General features: G+C 42.0%; 2 protein-coding genes across 2 annotated transcripts in view; one reads left to right on the forward strand and one right to left on the reverse strand.

Annotated features, from left to right (window-relative positions):
* Positions 1-15036, forward strand: part of lama5 (laminin, alpha 5) — a 76778-nt gene extending 61742 nt beyond the window's left edge. The window contains exons 51-80 of the mRNA XM_026367465.1: positions 543-654; positions 824-997; positions 1930-2126; positions 2208-2324; positions 2678-2832; positions 2945-3074; positions 3190-3292; positions 3456-3569; positions 3868-4050; positions 4691-4833; positions 4961-5128; positions 5343-5482; positions 5750-5909; positions 6161-6294; positions 6484-6658; positions 8124-8246; positions 8491-8639; positions 8993-9125; positions 9714-9857; positions 10130-10260; positions 10363-10524; positions 10754-10886; positions 11000-11145; positions 11315-11507; positions 11954-12091; positions 12442-12601; positions 12689-12819; positions 12910-13003; positions 13101-13220; positions 13896-15036. Of these exons, the coding sequence (XP_026223250.1) occupies positions 543-654; positions 824-997; positions 1930-2126; positions 2208-2324; positions 2678-2832; positions 2945-3074; positions 3190-3292; positions 3456-3569; positions 3868-4050; positions 4691-4833; positions 4961-5128; positions 5343-5482; positions 5750-5909; positions 6161-6294; positions 6484-6658; positions 8124-8246; positions 8491-8639; positions 8993-9125; positions 9714-9857; positions 10130-10260; positions 10363-10524; positions 10754-10886; positions 11000-11145; positions 11315-11507; positions 11954-12091; positions 12442-12601; positions 12689-12819; positions 12910-13003; positions 13101-13220; positions 13896-14044 (4311 nt within the window). The 3' untranslated portion in view covers positions 14045-15036. The remainder of the gene's footprint in view (positions 1-542; positions 655-823; positions 998-1929; positions 2127-2207; positions 2325-2677; positions 2833-2944; positions 3075-3189; positions 3293-3455; positions 3570-3867; positions 4051-4690; positions 4834-4960; positions 5129-5342; positions 5483-5749; positions 5910-6160; positions 6295-6483; positions 6659-8123; positions 8247-8490; positions 8640-8992; positions 9126-9713; positions 9858-10129; positions 10261-10362; positions 10525-10753; positions 10887-10999; positions 11146-11314; positions 11508-11953; positions 12092-12441; positions 12602-12688; positions 12820-12909; positions 13004-13100; positions 13221-13895) is intronic.
* Positions 15037-15111: 75 nt separating this feature from the next.
* adrm1 (adhesion regulating molecule 1) lies at positions 15112-19420 on the reverse strand. Its single transcript, XM_026367723.1, has 10 exons — positions 19327-19420; positions 18436-18676; positions 17952-18068; positions 17494-17704; positions 17145-17223; positions 16861-16997; positions 16536-16670; positions 16070-16227; positions 15837-15939; positions 15112-15518 (listed from the first exon to the last, which is right to left on the reverse strand). The coding sequence occupies exons 2-10, from the start codon at positions 18643-18645 to the stop codon at positions 15430-15432; spliced, it is 1239 nt and encodes a 412-aa protein (XP_026223508.1). The 5' UTR covers positions 18646-18676; positions 19327-19420; the 3' UTR covers positions 15112-15429.
* Between the last annotated feature and the right edge of the window lie 9 nt (positions 19421-19429).

Consider the following 19429-nt stretch of genomic DNA (forward strand, 5'->3'; position numbering starts at 1 on the left):
AACAGTTGTGTTTATTGGTCACGAGTGAACCAAGACAAATGCACTTGGCTACACATGGTCGAATGAACAAACAATTCTGTAATATTCTTTTCTTTGTATATAATTACATTGTGACAAAAAAACTCTAATGATTCAAAATCACTATTCATCTTTAAAATAATCTCTATGAAATATGGGATCATACGAGCTTGAGTAGTCTTATTTTAGTATGATCAAGATAATTGAGGAGGATAAGAATACATTAGAGGATTATAGACAGTATAAAAAATGTGTTCTGTCTTCAAACTCACTTCTGAATTTAATCTCAAAAATTTTTATTTCATTCCAGAATTTTGACTTTTATCTTAGAAGAAAGTGTTTTATTTTTGTCACATTTATTTTATCCACATTGTTCTTCGCTACTTTATTTTATTATTCAATAAGTCTCGGGAGAAAACTAGAAATTACAAAACTGTGTTTTGCTTGCAGAATATTTACCAGTTTAATTCACCAAACAGTTATTCATTAATTACCAGTTACAGCTCTGTTTTGTTGTTTTCCAGGCAACACTGATGATCAACAGGGTTGATGACCTACGTAACAGTACCACTAACACATACCTGAGGGCACAAGACCTCCTGTCCTTCATTAACAACATGACCATGGACATAAACGGTAGGACACCAGATCATGAAGGGACTTAAAAACATGAAAGGGACTTCAGGGGACAAACCTTAAGCTTGAATTTTTTGTCAGTAAAAAGGTTTACAGACATTTCCACGTGTTATATTGTTGTTCTATATATGTTACACTGGTCAAATTAATTTTTGTCATTTTTCTGTAGATATCTTGTTGATGGCAAACAGGTCGTCACTGAATAACACAGAGGACGAACAGGAGGAGGACGAGCGGGAGAGGATGATGAGGGAGGCCCAGGTCATGCTGAGGGAGATGAGGTTCAGAAGCTGTGCGGGCCAGAAGAAAGTAGCAGACAAAGAGAAAACCGAAGCCGAAAAATGTAAGTTCAAGCACTCAGAGAAACACGTGCATCAAAAAACAGATCTGAGAACGTCACAGCAAATGTTTAAGAGTCAGTCACTAAATCAGCTTTTATCATCTTAAAGATATTGCTGTGCCATCTCCTCTTACTCTTACTGACACAGATAGACAAATGCATGCTTTTATATCCAGCAGACTGCACTACTCTAAAGCTCTCCTCTCTACTTTGTCCAGAAAACCTTATTAATTAGTTACAGCTGATCCAGAACTCTGCTGCTAGAGTCCTACCAGGACCAGAAGGAGAGAACACATGACTCCGGTCTTAAAGTTACACTGGTTATCTGCCAGTTTCTGCATTGATTGAATTTGTGTGTACATGCATATGAAATTTTAGTTGTTACATGGTCTTTACCTCTGGGACAAACTGTGCTCTATACATGCAGCATCAGCTCGTCCGTCCTGAAAGAGGGATCCCTCCTCTGTTACTCTTTGGAGTCTGGAGTCTCTTCCATTTTTTGTCCCACTAAAGAGAATTTTAGGGAGCAATTTTGTTGAGCAGTCCTGATGGGAACTATCATCGCAGTTTGTAAAACCCTCCTTAGGCAAGGCTCACATTTGAATTTCATTGACTTAGAAAGAATGAATGATGAAATTATAAGATCTATAAAGTGATTTATTTTGACCCAGGTTGCTACGTTGCCGTTTCTTAGCTAGAAGTGCGTGGGGTTAATATGTCTCTCTCTATCCAAGAGTAGAGCTGCTTATGACTACATGCGACTAACATACCTGTCATTCTTAGAATTACATCTTCATACTTTTCTACGTGCTAGATGTCCTTGAAAGTTGTACAAACCGTGATATCCTGGTTGGGAAGATGATGGATGGCATGAAAACAACACTCTAATCAGTCTGTCATACTTCCTCCTTGTGTCTTCCTCCATCCTCGGCTAGTGTTGGATCGTGTTAACAAGGAGTTAGCCAGCTCCCAAAAAGAAAACAGTGACTTGTCCAAGGCCATCAGAGACCGTCTAGCTCGTTTCCACTCTGACATGATGGACCTCCGAGACACTCTTAACAAAGCCGTGAACAACACAGCCACAGCTGCTGAGATCAACAGTGTCAACGAGAAAGGCCTGGAGGACACAAAGGTGAGCTGGAAGCCAACATAAACACTGAACACTAAACAAAAGTGCGTTTTCCTTTGCACTGACTGTCTGTCTCGCCATCAGAGGAGGATAGAAGACTTGCTGTCGAAGCAGAGGGAGGTGAATGACCAGTTAAATATGGCGGAAGATGACGTAGCCCATGTCAATGATGTGCTGAGCATGCTGCAGGACTCTAAAGAGGTTAGAACTAGAACGAACACACATTTGAGGCTATTGTTCACATAGTGCCTGGTGTTTAGAAGCTGCCTCGTTCTTCCACACGTTCGTAGATGTAGTGAGTGTTTAAATGAACTTGCCAGGACTTCTGATTTAAGTCACAGTAGAGGTGAAGTGTATCTGAGATGAAGCCTGAATTGAAGCCACGTTAGTTTGATTTGATTTATTTGGTAAATTCAAAGAAGAGTTTGTAAACTGTCATTCAGGCATTTATTTATTACATATAACAAAACAGTACCTGTCTGTACTCAAACTGCAGACGCTACAGTCACATGAGGTGGTATACAGCTCTTTAACACGTCAAGTGTCGTTCTCAGGAGTATGAGAAGTTGGCCGCCCAGCTGGACGGTGCCAGGGCACCACTTGCAAAGAAAGTGCAGAACTTTTCTGGAATGAACGCCTCAAAACACCTGGTGGAGCTGGCTGAGGAACACGCTCAGCTGCTGTACACTTTAGCCATGAACCTGTCCAGGTAAGAGATTAGTTTGCAACGTAACTCCACATTCAGTTAGTTAGTAGACAGTAAAGGTGAAGATCTTAATAATCTCATGTAAAAAAAAAACACAAGTTGTTTTTGTTGACAGTTTGATTGCAGAAACTAAGAAGGACAAAGTTGTAGATGTAACACAGGCCTACAACAAGATCATCAACAGCATCAGGGAGGCAGAGGAGGCCGCCAAGATGGCCGACAAGGCTGCTAACGCTACTCTGGAGGTACAGAACACATAATCAGCCCTGTGCACAAGCAATTAGAACAAACAACTGGCTTTAAATGATGATGATGAGGATGATGATGGGTATTATTAGTATTGTGTGCGTGTGTGTTTAGAACATAAAGGATCAAGACCTCGGTCAGATTGCTGATTCTATGAAGAACCGCAGCATAGAGCTGAAGAGCGAAGCTGAAAAACTGGACGATCAACTCAACGATGGTAAATACACTTCATTACATGATGTTCATCATTGTCTTCACTTAACAGAATGTTTTTATTCAAGTCAAATGTGTAACAGTGATTTTGATTTTCTATTTTCATCAGTCTGGGATGATTCAGTAGTTGTGTTTGTATTTGTTTCTACCTCTTTTCTGCTGCACAGACATGAAGCCCCAGCTAGAAGATGCTCAAAAGCGATTGAAGGAAATCAAAACCAAACAGAATCAGCTGATGAAGAACCTGACAGCCATTCAGAACAGCCTCAACTCAACTACAAGTACAACGACGCACATTCAGTACACAAAACAGTTACATCACTCAGCAGCTTACAGGGACTCAAAGTGCCAGATGTCATTCAAATTAGAAGCACAGCCCACCATAAACAGATATAAGCCTGTTCAGGAAACTGCAGTGAACATGCTTAAGACTTTTTTAGGAAAGAAAGAGTAGGTTTTTATTGGACAATAGTACAGTAACTTGAGAAAAGCTCTTAGCAGGATCATGACTCAGTCATCCAATAGAAAACTGATTCACAATAATTGTAACATAGCATATCTTGCCTTCTCTCTGAACAGATTTAGGCCGGGAGATCAATGAGACAAAGCGAGCAGCTGAGCTAGCAAACACCACAGCTGCCCAAGTCAACGATGCCCTGCGTCCCATTAAAAAGCAGCTGGACCAATGGCAGCAGACCTACGGAGACACTAATGTCACCAATGATAGCATCAACAAGGCCATAATGGAGGCCAACAAGACTGGTAGGAGTTTGCCACTGTGTGTGAATATACCACCAAGAAAACAAATCTCTGTGTGTCTGCTCCTACAACTTTTATGACACATACTGCCACATTACACACACGTATTCATTATTATTATTATTTCTAGGAATATGTTTGTATCATGAGCCTTTAGAACCTTTTTTCCTCGTGATACTTCAACCCAGATGGCACTATAATTGTTTTATAATAGTAACTATTAATATTTATAATATATATATTCCTTTATCTACTCCAGTATTAGGTTATTAAATTTTACCATTTTTGGTGTGTTGCCTTTCATTTATGAAAGTAGCAAACTAGCAGACACTAAACATGGGATGAGGAAGGAGTTTAGGGAGTAAATGTATACCAGTCGTATTAAACTTCCCTGTGCATAGCCTCTAATAAAATATATGTTGACCTCTGGTAGGAAAACTCTTCAATTCAGATTATCTGAACAGAAAAGCTTGTCTAATGATCATCTGAAGAAGCTATAACCAGAGATATTTTAACATAGTAGAGACAGAGAGAAGTGTATAATATTATTTATGGAGATGTACTCTGCAAGCTGAAAATTCAGTTCTTCCTTCCAGTCAAGTCGTCCCTTAATGTAACGCTGCCTCTTTCCCTCTCTCTGTAGTGCAAGAACTTGCTACCTCCATTCCCACACTCCTCACAAAGTTGGATCAGCTAAAGAATCACTCTGTCCAGACGCTGAACATTTCTGAGAACATCAACCGCATTCGACAGCTCATACAGCAGGCGCGCCACGCTGCCAGCAAGGTATACACACACACACACACACACACACCCACGCATACAGTATAATACAAACACAACTGAAGCAGGACTAGAAAATGCAGCAGGCTCTCATATCTTAATGCTGGCTCCTCCTCCTTCCACCATCCAGGTGAGTGTGTCGATGAAGTTTAATGGGGCGTCTGCAGTCCAGGTTCGAACCCCACGTAACGTGGCCGACCTGGCCGCCTATACCTCCCTGAAGTTGTACATCACTCCGTCAGCACAGACCATGCTGGACAACAGCACCCAGTTCATATTCTACCTCGGCAACAAGAACGTAAGCATCAGAGACTCACTGTGTTTGGTCTCTTTTTTATTCAGTCCTTCATTCTTTGAAAATTTTTATTGTAAGATTCTTTTTTTATTTTTATTAGGTGTGCTTAATTTGTTTAATTTTAAGATCCTTCTGCCATTCTGTGGTACATGCTTTAGTTTGGATAGACAAAGCTGCTTGGGTTTGTAGTCCATCACTGTGTCTGTGGTACTTGCAGTCCAGTAAGGAGTACCTGGGCATGGTGTTGGAGGGGAAGCGACTGCGTTGGTACTTCAACATCGGGGGAAAGACAGCTGATGTGCAAATGCCTGAAAATGTCCTGTCCAACGAGAAGTTTTACAGCGTAGTGCTGGAGAGGTAACACACACACACAACAATATCTGGATATACTGCAGTATATGATGACATGGTTCCATGTATATATTTTGAAATAGCTTTTCTGTGAATGTCTTTACAAAGCATGTCAGTGTGAGTCTTCAGATGCCTGCACAGCTTGTACTCCAGTTGCATGTGCATGTCTTTGCCGTAAAGATTGCTACAATGTGTGTGTATGTGTGTGTATTGTCATATGTCCCCTTATTCTGTGTGATTATTTACTTATCTTGTTTGTCCGTCTGAATTTAGGATCCTTCAGTACGGTCAAATGTCCATGTCTTCAGAAGTCATTAATGGGGGACAAACTGTCACCAAAGCTGATGTGGAGGCCGAAGGAGATCAGGGACTGCTCAACCTCTTGATTAATGACACCGTGTTCTATGTAGGAGGATACCCGAGGACATTCATTGTAAGTACATGGAGGACTGTGTGCTCCTGCCTCATGTGGGGTGGACACCCCCCAGTAGTGAAGCCATTCAGTTCTTCTGTTCCATGGGATCATGGCTGTGGCTTATTTGAGCATCATTTATATATTTTAAACCTTTAGCTCCCTCGAAGTAGTTAATCACTTTTCACTACTTTGAATGGAGTCTCAAGAATATCTGAAAAGGGAGTTAGTACATTTCCATCCAGCTCTTATTACATATGTTTTGGTTTCAGCCCCCTCCCCCGCTTGCTCTCTCTAACTTTACGGGCTGCATCGAGCTAGATACACTGAACGAGGAGGTGCTCAGTCTGTATGACTTTGAAAACGTCTTCAATATCAACACCACATTGGAAAAACCTTGTGGCAGGTTGGTGACAAGTTGTTTTTTCTCTTGGTTTTCTTGTTAGAGTGTTGTCCCTGTGCATGTTGCTCCTAGCTCTGTTTTTGTTTCTTCGATAAAGTTCTTAAAAGTCCTAAAGTCCTTGACTGAACACATTCACATTCATTGTCAGCTTACTGACTCTTTCCCTGTTTGATTTCTAATGGAATAACACAGATCCAAGCCGGTGTTGACTCAGCCCTGGGTGAATGATGCAGCGTATTTTGACGGCACTGGCTTCGCTGAGATCAACTTTTCTGATAATCAGGATCAGAGGACCACCGCCCAGCGCTTTGAACAGGAAGTCAAGCTGCTCTCAGACAAAGGAATACTGCTCCTGCTGCAAAATGAGGTAGTTCTCACTCACTCTTTACCTTATTAATTCATTACTCTCTTAAATGATGTGTTTCTGTGTCCGTGATGCATCACATTCCCAAAATCCTGTCCTATAACATTAACTTTGTTTTTTTTATTTATTCCTCATTTTCCTTTTTGTATTTCTAAGTTTTTGACTTAAAGTTTTAACACACATTATTTTTGCATTAATTAGCTTTTCATTCATTTTAAATCACCTTCATCTTGGGAATGATCGATTATCTGTGTTCAATACTCATTGATTCTGCAATCATGAGTTCAAGCTATTTTCAACATTAAATCATTCATCATTAACTTTTTTTTTTTTTTGAATTTGAGAGATACTATAGCAGGTATGAGGTGCATAAACCTGTCATGGTCAGATGACTCGTCCTTGACCATTGTATTCTGAACAAGTGGACGAGAGCATGTGTGGTGTACACTGAGAATGGTACAGGACTGAATGCTTGACTCCTACAATGAGGGGCTCCAATGACTCTGTAAGGGGCTTCTAAGGATTTAGAGTTTTAAAAGACCCAAGTATAATGCCAGACACCACAAAGAGAAACAGTCAGAGAGTTTATTGTATCGAAGTAGATAAAAAAAGCACTCGTGTGGTAAAGCACTTGAAAACAAAAGTAACAACAGAACTCGGCAGCAGACATGGCTGGACACAAAAAGACAAAGTAACAAAAAGAGAACAACCAGGGCCAATGTGGCGATGGACAGAGATACAGTAGAGGGGAGTTTATAAAGGTAGACTGATCCAGAGGTGAAACAGATGACATGATCAAGGTGAGGGAGCAGAGGCTGATCAGGGTGATTAGTGGCAGGGGAGACCAGGTGCAATTCACGAGGCATGATGTGTGGCTGGAGACGTGAGGACAGGACTGGGAACGGAAATGAAAGTCAAAATAAAAGCATGGGCCAGGAAGTGACGAGGATCATTACAGCTAGGGTCCACTCCACATAGATGGAAGACTCACTGCGAACCAATACAAACTTGTGATCACCTTTATCCTATGATGAATCATCTGTCTCCTGGTGGAAAAGTGCCCTGATTTATAGTAATATTTATAGTAACACAGATTGTTGTTGTTGTTATTTCATATTGGTTACTAGAAAATCTTCTTTGACATAGAATCAGGACGTCACTTTAACATTATATCAACAGCTTTGATATAAATGAACTTTTTTCTTAATGGAGCCTTGTACTCATGTATTATAGAACCTGTATTCAGTACTGTATTTTTTAGGCAGACACTAGCACCTTTACTTGCATTGTGTACCCCTTGGCACATGAAACACCTTGGACACAGTTGTTAAAAAGATCTTTGTATTTTTGCAGAACATCAGTAACAACATCTATTTTAAAGGTTTAGTGTAGGTCAGGTTGTAATAGTTACAACTGTATATTGACAATACTGTGCTCAGTGTTTTCTCTATGTCTCTTATATCATTAGAATCAGTTCCTGTGTCTGGCTGTGCTTAAAGGCAGACTGAGGGTTTTCTATTATTTCACTGGTCAACTGGAGGAGCTCGGACCTATACCAGACCTAAAGGTCAACGATGCTGAACCCAGAATTGTAAGTCTGTCAGTCTTGTAAGCTTTAATTTAAAGCAGCTAGAGTGTGTATGTAGGAATTATTTATTTTGGCATCTCTTAATTCCATATATATTCATGTTTCCAATTTGTACTTGTGTGTTATGTACTGTTCCATGTTGTAGTGTAGTCGGACACAAACCTGTAGCTGGTGTTTTAGTCCTAAATTGAGTACAAATCTTTTCTTATCTGTTTGGATGACTTGCCTTTTGTTTTTACCTGTGTAGCTGGAGATTATCATCGTACGTTCAAACCAGAAGCGTGTTGTAGTGAGGAGTGGCCGCTCCAGCCTTTACAACCAGCAATTCCCAGATATCCCTGTCTTCAGCAGCAGCTACTACCTGGGAGGAGTTCCACAGCTCAAGATGCCTAAGACGTACGTGGGACACATATGCCAAATGGTTTTCTTCTTTGAAAAGTTCTCAACTTCACAATTTGGACACAGTGATGAACCTACAGAGAGTGTCCACACTCCACAGTGTCCAGCTCTATTAAGAGTGAATACTGGACTTGTTCATTTGATGGGATTATTAAGTTTTTCTGTGTCTGGTGAATCTGGACGTAGGTCTTTGTTTGCAAACATGGTAGCTGTAATGAACCAATTTAGAAACTTACGGTATGTTCAAGATGTGTGTTCTGCCTTTTTAAATAACACAGCTTTAAATTGAGAAACAGTTATTTTTGTGTGAAGACCTCTCTGACAGGCCGTCTCGTTTTGTCTCTACTCAGGTTGAAGTCTTACTTTCCTAAGCAGGGCTCTCTAAAGGGCTGTTTTAGGAACGTGAAGGTCTCTGGCTCTCACATCGACCTGAAGACCATGACGAGCTCTGGAGTCAGTTTCGGCTGTGACAGCAACCTGCTGGTAAGCAAGCACTTCAACTACGAAAGAGTTAATGACAATGACATCAAATGGGATATTTCTAGGTGCTGGTGTGTCCACAGTTGACTTTGTCCAATATGAGTTATTCTTCTTGTACTGTTGTACTAAACATTACTACATTTGCAAAGACATTTTCTAATTCATCACCATGTAGCGTCCTCTAACACAATAAACACAATGGACAGTGTTGAGAAGGTTTTTTGTCCTTTAAGATTCATTTGAATTGGCTAAATTATCACTGGAGTATTAGAAAGGGGATTTGGTGACCTGGCTTGGACCGATTGCACAGTGCAGCTACAGAAACTTTATCATCTCTGTGACTCAACTTTCTTACACATGCTAACATGGATCCTCTACTTAACCTTGAGGTGTCCGTGGTAGGCGAGGTTAGCTTACTAATAGCAGCTCTGCCACTGGTGTGTGACTGTAAAGTGCTTTGAGTACCATTAAGATAGAAAGTAAATGCAGACTATTAGAGTTTAAGACTAACACAGATGATCGTTTCTGTGTGATAACACAGTTTGAGCTGACATGGTGTGTGTGTGTGTGTGTGTGTGTGTGTTCATGCAGGTGGCTCGTGAGGCTCATTTCACTGGTCAGAGCTACCTGGACTTCAATCTGACAAACATTCCCAGCATCAACAACAACTTCTACACCAGCTTCAGCTTCCGAACAGGCCAGAAAGACGGACTCATGTTCTACCATCATGATCAGGTCGGACAAAACCTCTGATGATATAGGGCCAAATTAGAACAAACAGATAATCCACAGTTTACATAGTAAGATAAAGACATTACCTTGAGTACTGGATTGTGGCCGCTCTGAACAGAGAACATTACAGTAATCAAGTATAGATGACACAAAGTGGGAATTAAAGTCTGTGTATCGGGCATGGACAGAAATGAACACATTTTAGCAACGCAATGTGCTGTTGTATCTCAGACATTCTCTCTCCTAACTCTCATATGGTTGATGTGCATTCACAGGAAGGAGTATGTCAGGTGTATTTGGATGGCGGCTATGTTGTGGTGAGAGCTGGCAACATTGGAGTTAAGACACAGAAGACATACAACGACGACAATAGCCACAACATTGCCATCTACAGCAACATCAACGGGTAGGATGCCAACAAGCACCTTCAATAGTCTGGTTGAAAATAACCTCCAGGTCTTTCAGACTTGTATGTTAAAATTGTCTTCTCACTCTGCTCATGCTTCAGGATCCGTCTGTACGTGGACGACATCCTGGAGAAAGTGCAGGTGGTCCCGGGGGACAGCACAGGGCGTGATGCCACCTTACAAGGACTCACCTTCGTGGGAGGAATGCCCAGTGATAGCCTCAAGAACCTCACTGGATGTATCAGCAATGTTTTCATCAAGAGGTGAGAAAAAGAGCAGGAAGTGCAACGATTCCATCCAAACCTTCAGTGTCTTCTCATCAGATATCTGCTTAATCTGTACTGATGCATTAGTAGAACGGTGGTGTTGTTTAAAAACACTTTGAAAAACAAAAGAAAACCTGATTGCCATAAAGAATGAGGTGGAAATGTATGTGTGTCAGTCCTCAGGTTAAAGGATAAGGCTTAAGATGTGTTTATTTCTCACCTTCAGAGATAAAAGTCCTCAGATGGTTATGAATCTGCTGAAAGCTGATGAGAATGTCGACGTCCCTCTGACCTGCCCTGCTGCCAAAAAGCCTCAGCAGATTGTTGCAGCCCAGCCCAAAAACAGCAACAAACCCAATGTACACACACACACACAAACAAACACACACACACACACAAACACAGCAAATCCTGCTTTTCCCAAAAGAAGAAAATAGTCGTAAACTAAAGGTTTATACTCTCCATCTGACAGAGTAAGCAGAGGAAGCTGCCGGGGCCTCGCAGTCGTAACACCAGGGAGTCCTGTCAGGTGGAGCTGCCGGACCAGGAGACAGGAGCGATGCATTTCAGCGGCTTCACACACAGCTATCAGAGATACGACTCTTTGCCCAGCTCACTGTGAGTGTTTGATTATAATCTCTTATGGAATGAAGAGGAAGTTCCCAAGTGGCCAAAACGTCAACTGAGAATGAAATGACTTTAGATGTTCTGACATAAATACATTTACATAAATGTATGGAAGTTAATATTTGATCACCCCTCTCTCTCTCTTTCTCTCTCCCTGCAGGCCTCACATCTCCATGGCAGTGAGGATCAACTCCTCTGATGGTTTTCTTCTCTACGTAGCCAGCAGCAAGCAGGGCAAAGCTGTGATGTCACTCAGCGTCTCAGGTGGCCACCTGCTGCTTTTGCTGGATGGGGGAAAAAGGAAGTCCAGCCTGCGCAGCCGCAAGAAGTATGACGACAATCAGTGGCACACGGTGAGACCTAGTCACATGACTAAGATACCAGCACAGAAATGTCAGTGGATCTGACACAAAACTTTAATTTTCATTCCTACATTAACATACTGTCAAAAGAAAAGTTGGATTAAAGTTGTAATTTGAGAGTAGTAAAGTGTTTTTACCCACAGTGGGGGTAAAAACACTAACCCTAACCCATCAGTATAAACGTGCAACCCAACTTCACCTGTGTCTGTTTTTCCTCTACACCCTGGGGACAATAAAGTTGATATTGAATGATTGATTGATTGATTGATTGATTAGTATTTGTGCAGAAATATAAAATAAATATAAAGGGTTCACAAAGTTTGTATTTAACAAAGCCCTCTTCAGTAGGTTGACTTCACACAAAGCCATTATGTGAATCTCTTACCTTTACATCCTAACATGCTTTGCCTGTCTCTTCTCCCTTTATGTCTCTACAGGTGTTTATAAAGCGTGAGGGAGACAAGATGAGTCTGATAGTGGACGGGATCAGTTCTCAGTCTAAGAGAGTTCCAGGTGGAGACAGGACTCGTGTCACTGGACCGTTATATGTTGGTGGTGTCCCGCCCTCACTGATGGTAAAACATCGAGACTACACATTAACCAAGAAAGGATCTTTCATAATGTCAGAACTTTCATTCACGTGTAGAGCTGCACCAGGAGTCACCAGCTTGTTATTATCTGATTACAATAAAATAAAGATAACAACATTAATATTCTAAACTTAGTGGCTTTAACTCGGTCAGGAAAATGTTATCAGCCCAACATAACTGTGGCAACACTACAGAGATGAAGTGGCCTGCAAAACAAAAACAACAGCGTATTTCTATTAAATTAAATGACAGTATTCAGAAAAAGCTAAAGCTACTATATGAGCGTGACAGTGCCGGTGTTCTTCTCTTGTAATAAATCTGTCTGCAAACTTTAGGCCCCAGGTTCTGCTGGTTTCGTGGGTTGTGTCAGAGATCTGATGCTGAATGAAGCCCCCGTAGGAAACCCCGCTTACAGTCAGGGGACGGTTCCCTGCTTCCAAAAGCTGCTACAGCCTGCAGCATACTTCTCCGGCCAGGGAGGACACATGGCGATAGGTAGTTATCCCCAATCTCCGCTCGTATTGTGTCTTCTTGTCTCGGCCCTACCTGTGCTGACTGACAGCCCTGCTTCTCCCCCTGCAGATGAGTCCTTGGTTCTGGGTCGGGACTTCGAGATCCAGCTGGAAGTTCGACCCCTGTCTGACTCTGGACTGCTGTTGCATGCTGGCATATTACCCGACCAACACCTGACTTTGGTCCTTAGGCAGGGAGAGGTGAGGACTTCTAACACTCACTAAGTCAACAAAGAAATACAGTGGAAGAAAGTAAAAAACTAAACCTGATGTGTGTGTGTGTGTGTGTAGGTGATTGTTTCAGTTAACTATGGAAAAGGTGAATTCTCTACCTCCTTCACTTCTGAAGACTCTCTGTGTAACGGACAGTGGCACACAATCACCGGTGAGTTCAGGTCAACATAAGATCTTGTGAACATGTCACTGTGTTGCTGCCCCGGCGTTTTGTAAAACTGTTGTCTGTTGTGTGTGTGTGTCTCCAGTGGTGAAGAAGAACAATGTCCTCCAGCTCGATGTGGATGCAGCAAGTGAGAATAGTGTTGGCCCCAGACAGAGCCGCTCTGCGGGGACAAAGGAGACCGTTTACCTTGGAGGAGTACCTGGTGAGTACACACACACACATTTTTCCAACATTCATAATGTTGTTGTCGTAGATGTGACATTAGATATTATTACTTAACTATGGTTGTATGGTCAGGGAGACACACTCTTTCACTCATGCACTGACGTGGTGCTGATGTGAACATTACATGAGGTTGGTTAAGGTTGGACATGACTAAGCACACTCACAACGGGGCCCACTTTCAGAACTCTGTCGTCCTCTATGTGGGAGATGTCTCAGCAGCTCCCAGCACCAGGAAGTGGCTGCACTACTCTTGAGTGTGGGGCTGTCAAACTCAACCAGTTAGTATTTCCATTAGTGCTGTTTGATGGGAGTCACCTCTAATGAATGAACTCATGACATCCATCCAGTCAAACCAAGGCACTGAAGCAGCCTTTCCAGTCAGAGGTGAAACATGCAAAAGTCCAGTTGCCACCAAATAACAGACCAAGACCTGGATGACTGACCTACTATTCAGTCTCTGCTCTTTGTAAAGAGCTCATTACTCCCAGCAACAAAGGTACACTTGGTTAACTGCCCCCTCTCAATGGCACACAGCTGCTTCCCTGTGTCCTACAGTGTACGAGAGCTTTAGAGGGAGCACAGTCAGAAGTCGACAGACAACAACCTGTTCCCTCTGTCTCTCTAACGTGTTGTTCTTCTCCATGTCCTCCAGACAGCGTCACAGTTCCCGGTCTACCTGCCGGGCTCCAGGCCTTCCACGGCTGCATCCGCCAAGCTACGGTCAACCACAGACCAGCCATGCTGTCTAAACCGCTCTCAGTGCACGGAGCTGTAGGGACGCAGGGCTGTCCACACATGTAGACCCAACACACACAGTCTTATCCTCATATTCCCCAGCTACAAATTACTGGTGGTGGGTGCCATGTTACTGTAGCTAATTTAAAATATATTAATATTTATTTTCTATTTTCATAAAAACTTATATTTTCTACTTTCTGTTTATTATTGCCTTACTGGTTTATTTTGTGCTACAACAGTGACAACTGTCTGCACATAGAGACGCACTGATACATGGAACTGGTACAAGATGTCAGATACAAACCTTAAAATCCGCCTGCTAGTAGTGCTGTAGAATGCAAATAACACCAGCACTTCCTTTTCTACAATAAATGTCAAGTTGTCCTTTAGTCCAAAGCAGCTATGTTGAATCAGCAATAAATTCAAGAACACGATGTATCCAGCTGTGTATCGTGCGTCTGTAGCAGGTGATGTTAATACCTACTGAGTCAGTACACTGAACATGTGAGCAACCTCCTCAGGCAGGGACATGGACTGTGTCTCACAGCAGAGTTGGGGACACGGATACATCTTCATTTTGATCTCTGATCATTATTATTATTATCAACCATCTTCGGAGGATAAATCCTCTTTGTCTTCACACATAAAAACAAGTTATTTCTGAGATTCTATCCTCCAGATATTTCATATCTGCTTTTGTGATAGTGCTAAGTACAGCTTCTAGTAAGTACTTGGAATCCAAATTTCAATAACTGGCAGAACTCCAGTAATCAGGACTCACGTCCTCATGTCCCATCATTCAATTTAGTTAAATCCAGACTGAAGAACGCTAATATAATGTGATATGTTAATGGCCTCGTGTGTTAGCTCACGTCCAGGTTGCAGAGACCGTTTCTCATCTCTTTTCTGTCACAAATGGAAACTTGTACCAAACACAAGTGTGCATCCTGTATGTAATATCACCGTTTCTACAAATATATCACAGAATGAATAAGCTGTCCCCTCCCCCTCACGCCCATTCCCCCTTGTTTAACTGTATTTGAAAATAAAAGCTTTTCCTCTAATACAAACTGCTTGTCAGTGCTCGTTTCTCATCTGCAAAAGAAAAAAGTCAAAGAACTTCAAGCTAGTTGGTTTTATGCCAATATGATTTATTATTCCTGCTCTGACAGAGTTTGTGCTGCACTAGAAGAAGAATACAGAAAGAAACAAAAGCTCGGTCCCCCTGTTACAAACGCTTCTGCAGAGTCGAGGACAGTTGGGTCAAACAGTTCTATGGTCACAATGAAAAAAACTGGCCTGGCTTGGTTCTCTGCTAACCCTGTGTGCTCATCCTGAGAGTTGCCTTTGGTATAGACAAGTGTTAAGACATTACCAAAGTCAGGGGAAAAAGACAAATACTGGAGTAAAGAAGGAACCAGATTTCACAGAGACTCCACTGAGAACCCTTAATCCAGACTCATGTCTTCGTCCTCGTCCTTCTTCTCTTTGGCGTCTCCTTTACTGGCCTGCATGGCTCTGGCAAATGCCTCCACGTCTAAGAAGAACACAGAGATTCCAAGAAACAACATAATCAGGTACAGTAGTAATAGACGTCACATCCTGGGCATCAGAGTCCCTCCTTCTGGGTTAGTGTAGTGACTATTTAAGAAAACCTCATCCTAAACAATGACAAAAATATATAATGGCAGTAAATATTGCAATGTGCCTCCTGGAATTTTCATATGGATACTGCTGCTCTGTCTGAACAACAAACTCCCATTAATGTTGTTCATCTCAAAGGACATTTGGTTTCTCACTTCTTAGGTTTTAGTAAATGCAAAGGGCTCTTAGTCCCTACTTGTGTGTGTCTCACCTCCTCTGTTGGCAGCATCCACAGCCTCTGGCGGCAGACCAAACTGACTCATGAGAGGACCAAGCTGCCCAGAGGCCAAGGCACTGCTAAACATACTCATTGACTGAAGGAGAGAGAAATCACAGTCAACGCTGACTAACTGCAGAAATCCCACATGTAGATACTACAGTATACAGAACAATGTGCTGTGGTACTTTGTTAGAATAACTGCTGAATGATTGTATCCCTCCTACCTGCTGGAACTGAGGTGAGCTCAGTGTGTTCTGGATCTCATCTGCGCTCTGCGGTAAACTCTCTCCAGAGGGGAGGAAGGGCAGCAGCCTCTGCTGGACCTCAGCATTAGTCAGGATGGGAGCCATCATCTCTGGGGTGCACACACTCACAAGGTCCACTAAAGAAGAGAGAACATCCCATTGGTTTTCCCCATCACATTTTCTTCCTACCATTTTGTCTTTGCACTAATTTCCATCTCTCCTCTGATGCTTGTAATGTACTTGATCTAAGACCAGGTCCAAATCTCAGCTCATCATAGATCACCCATATTTGTCTCTGTTCTTAACTTTTTCATTCCTTATTGTTTTGCTTACATTTTTAGGTTTTTATTATGTGTATAAAATGTGCTACACAGATGCACTTGGCCATCTGGCATCACTGCTGTAGCACGATTTGTCCCCCTGCTTCATTCAGACTGTTTCTCACCTGCTGCTCCCTGAGCAGCTGCTGCTGCAGGGACGTTCATGGTGGCGAGGATGCTCTGAAGGTCACTGAGCTGGATGGGCTGATGTGGGGCCGGACTTCCAACAGAGGCTGGGGCCACTGGTGTCTGAGCTGAGGCTTCACATGACAATGTACACAAATTATACAAATATACAAATTATCTAAATGCTGGTATTCACGGTTTCCACTATTCTTTAAAAAGGCCCCATGAAATGACAGCTTCTCTCACACTTAGAGGAATGTTTTTAAGATCTAAAACTAGGATTTACACTAGACAGGCAAAAAAATCTACAAATGCAGGCAATACCTGGAGTTGAGGGAGCAACACTAGCAGGTGCCACAGCTGAAGCAGCAGGGGTCACTGGGGTGGTGGGGGCCTGAGAGGAGCTCACTCTGGGGGCTCCACCTGACGAAGGAGTGGCTGCAGCTGATTGGCTACGGGAGCTGAGATGGTTTCGACCAGACAGAGCAGAGAATTTAATAAACTCAATAATAATTAAGATGTTATTACAAACACTTCTTCTTGTTCACTTTTTGGATTAGGACACACACACACACACACACTTATATATATTCCTCATACAGTCTTACCTGGATGAGGAACTGCTGGTGGCTGGTCCTCCACTGCCCAGCAAGTTGGCAAGTCCTGGTCCTGCTAGAGCTCCCAGACCTACTTGGACAAGCAAAAACTAATCATCTGTATTGATCGTATTATTCTTTATTGATTTGCCCTGAGAATTAAGACCCTATTATTTTATTATTAATGATGATATTTCTAATCAAATGTAGAAGCACACAGATCACAGTAACAGTAAATCTGCTGCTGTTTCAAGATTTAGTAATAGAGAATACTGACATTTCAACATGGAATCTTGGTTTTGGTTATTTATCTCAGTTGTCTCAGCTGTCATGAGTGGGTGTGTGTTACAGCCTTGCTCACCTAGTCCACCTAGTCCTGTTGGGCCCATCAGCTGCATCAGCTGGTTGTGGCTCATATTTCCCAGCAGGTTTTGCAACCCCCCCTCTCCTCCGAGTGCAGACAGTTCGTGGCCGCTGCCACCTCCACTTCCTGGTGCTCCGGGAATGGGAGGGTTGTTCAGGTACTCATTCACCTTGCGACAGTACTCGTCATCCTTGTCAGTCTTTGGCTCCTGATTGGAAATGGGTCAATCAGGAAGAATTCTTAGAAAGATCTAAATTCTCCACAGACACTATCAAATGTATGGCTGCCTGACAAATGCTCTGATTAGTCATGCACCCTGTGATAATGGATATGCTGCAAAAATTTCTTGTCTTCTCTCTTGCCTTGCACTTCATTTTTGCCACATCCATCTGCATGGACAAAAACAACAGCAGATGTCTCAATTTCAAACGATGAGCAGCATCTTCCCCTCTCACCTGCATCCAGAAGAACAGTCTCTTGGATCCAGCCTTGAACTTCAGCACAAAGACACGACCGGTTGTGCACTGGTTCACCCTCTTGAATTCACAGTCATCAGGGAAGATGATCAGGTCCTGGAACAAGAGAGGAACATAAGACAAGAAAAGATTTGGTGCTACAAAACTGCACCACTAAGGGGAGGTTCTAATCTAGCAGACTAATTGCATGAATTAATTAAAGGATTATATTGAATAATAACATTTTAGGGATACATTATCAGTAAATCACTACTGCTGAGATCACATATGTTTAAGTTCTGTAGCCTTTATTTAATAAATTGCTAATCATTATATATTACATGATATGCATCAAACTGTAGTCTAAACAACAGTTTCCAGATATGATGAATCTGTTGGAATTTCCTCAAAAACTGCAACATGTTTAGATAAATCTACACAGACAAAGTATATGAAGTGAAGTTTTTAGTTCAACGTTTCTCACATCATCCACATTCCCAGTAGTCCTGTCCTTCCAACAGAAGTGAATCAGGGAGTCATCGGACTGCTGGATGTACACCATGCCTTTGCGTTTGTCCGGCGTCACTACGTTTCCTTTTAGAGTCATTTTACCTGCACGAAACTCAACCAGGTACTTGCTGGAGCTTCCCCTAGAGCCGCTCACCAAGCTTGGGAAGAGGGCGCCTGACGACATCTTTAAAGCTCTTTGTAAACTGGCTTCAACACTGGAGAAAAAAAAAAAGACTTTGTCAAGTTTCCGGATAGTTTAACTGAAAATAAATAACTTCACATTGCATTTTCTGCACTTTAGCGCAGCTTGACTTCTAATTTAAGTTAGTTAATTTACCCTAATAATTATACTTGGTAAACGTGTTACTTAAATAAAATACGTAACGTTAACTTTTAATTTCAAGCTATAACACTTGACTCGAGCGCTTACGCTAATTTTTTAGAGTTATCTAACGTTAGGCTAACGCTAACGTTAGATACTTTAGGAGGCAAATAGTGTGCCCCTCTTTTTCGCACGTTGTAGTATTATAGTGTCTTCTTTTACAGTCACAAAACTGTTGTCCCAAAGGTTTCAAAGTGTTGATATAAAAAAACATTTCAAATCGAAGCTAACAAAAGTAGCCGTTAGCCAGCTAGTTAGCTATGGGTAACTGTACGGAGTTCGGGCTGGGTCCTGCTAGCTGTCAATGCTAACGTTAGCCCATGACTTGGCTAAACCGAGAACGACAGATGGCAACGTCTTACATACAATCTAACTGCTTACATAAAGTAATGCAAACTTTATAAACAACAATCAAATCTGTAAAGGCATTACTTCCGAACAGTTTTCTGTAAAATTTAAGTTTATAAAGACATATGAATATACCTGAAGTGACGTTAGCAGAGTTATGCCTGTAACCACTAACTTTTTCTTCCTTTTCGTCGCTCGCTAGCAACGTAACAGACTTCCTTACGTCATGAGTGCGCCT

The sequence above is a fragment of the Anabas testudineus genome, chromosome 7, assembly GCF_900324465.2.
Source record: "Anabas testudineus chromosome 7, fAnaTes1.2, whole genome shotgun sequence".
Lineage (NCBI taxonomy): Eukaryota > Metazoa > Chordata > Actinopteri > Anabantiformes > Anabantidae > Anabas > Anabas testudineus.

What these genes read in the sequence shown, in the direction of transcription:
- adrm1 (XM_026367723.1), bottom strand. Translation starts at nt 18,645, where the DNA reads ATGTCGTCAGGCGCCCTCTTCCCAAGCTTGGTGAGCGGCTCTAGGGGA. An exon ending in GACTGTTCTTCTGGATGCAG is followed by an intron (nt 17,705 to 17,951) that starts GTGAGAGGGGAA and finishes ATTTCCAATCAG; the next exon opens with GAGCCAAAGACTGACAAGGA. An exon ending in AACAGGACTAGGTGGACTAG is followed by an intron (nt 17,224 to 17,493) that starts GTGAGCAAGGCT and finishes TTGTCCAAGTAG; the next exon opens with GTCTGGGAGCTCTAGCAGGA.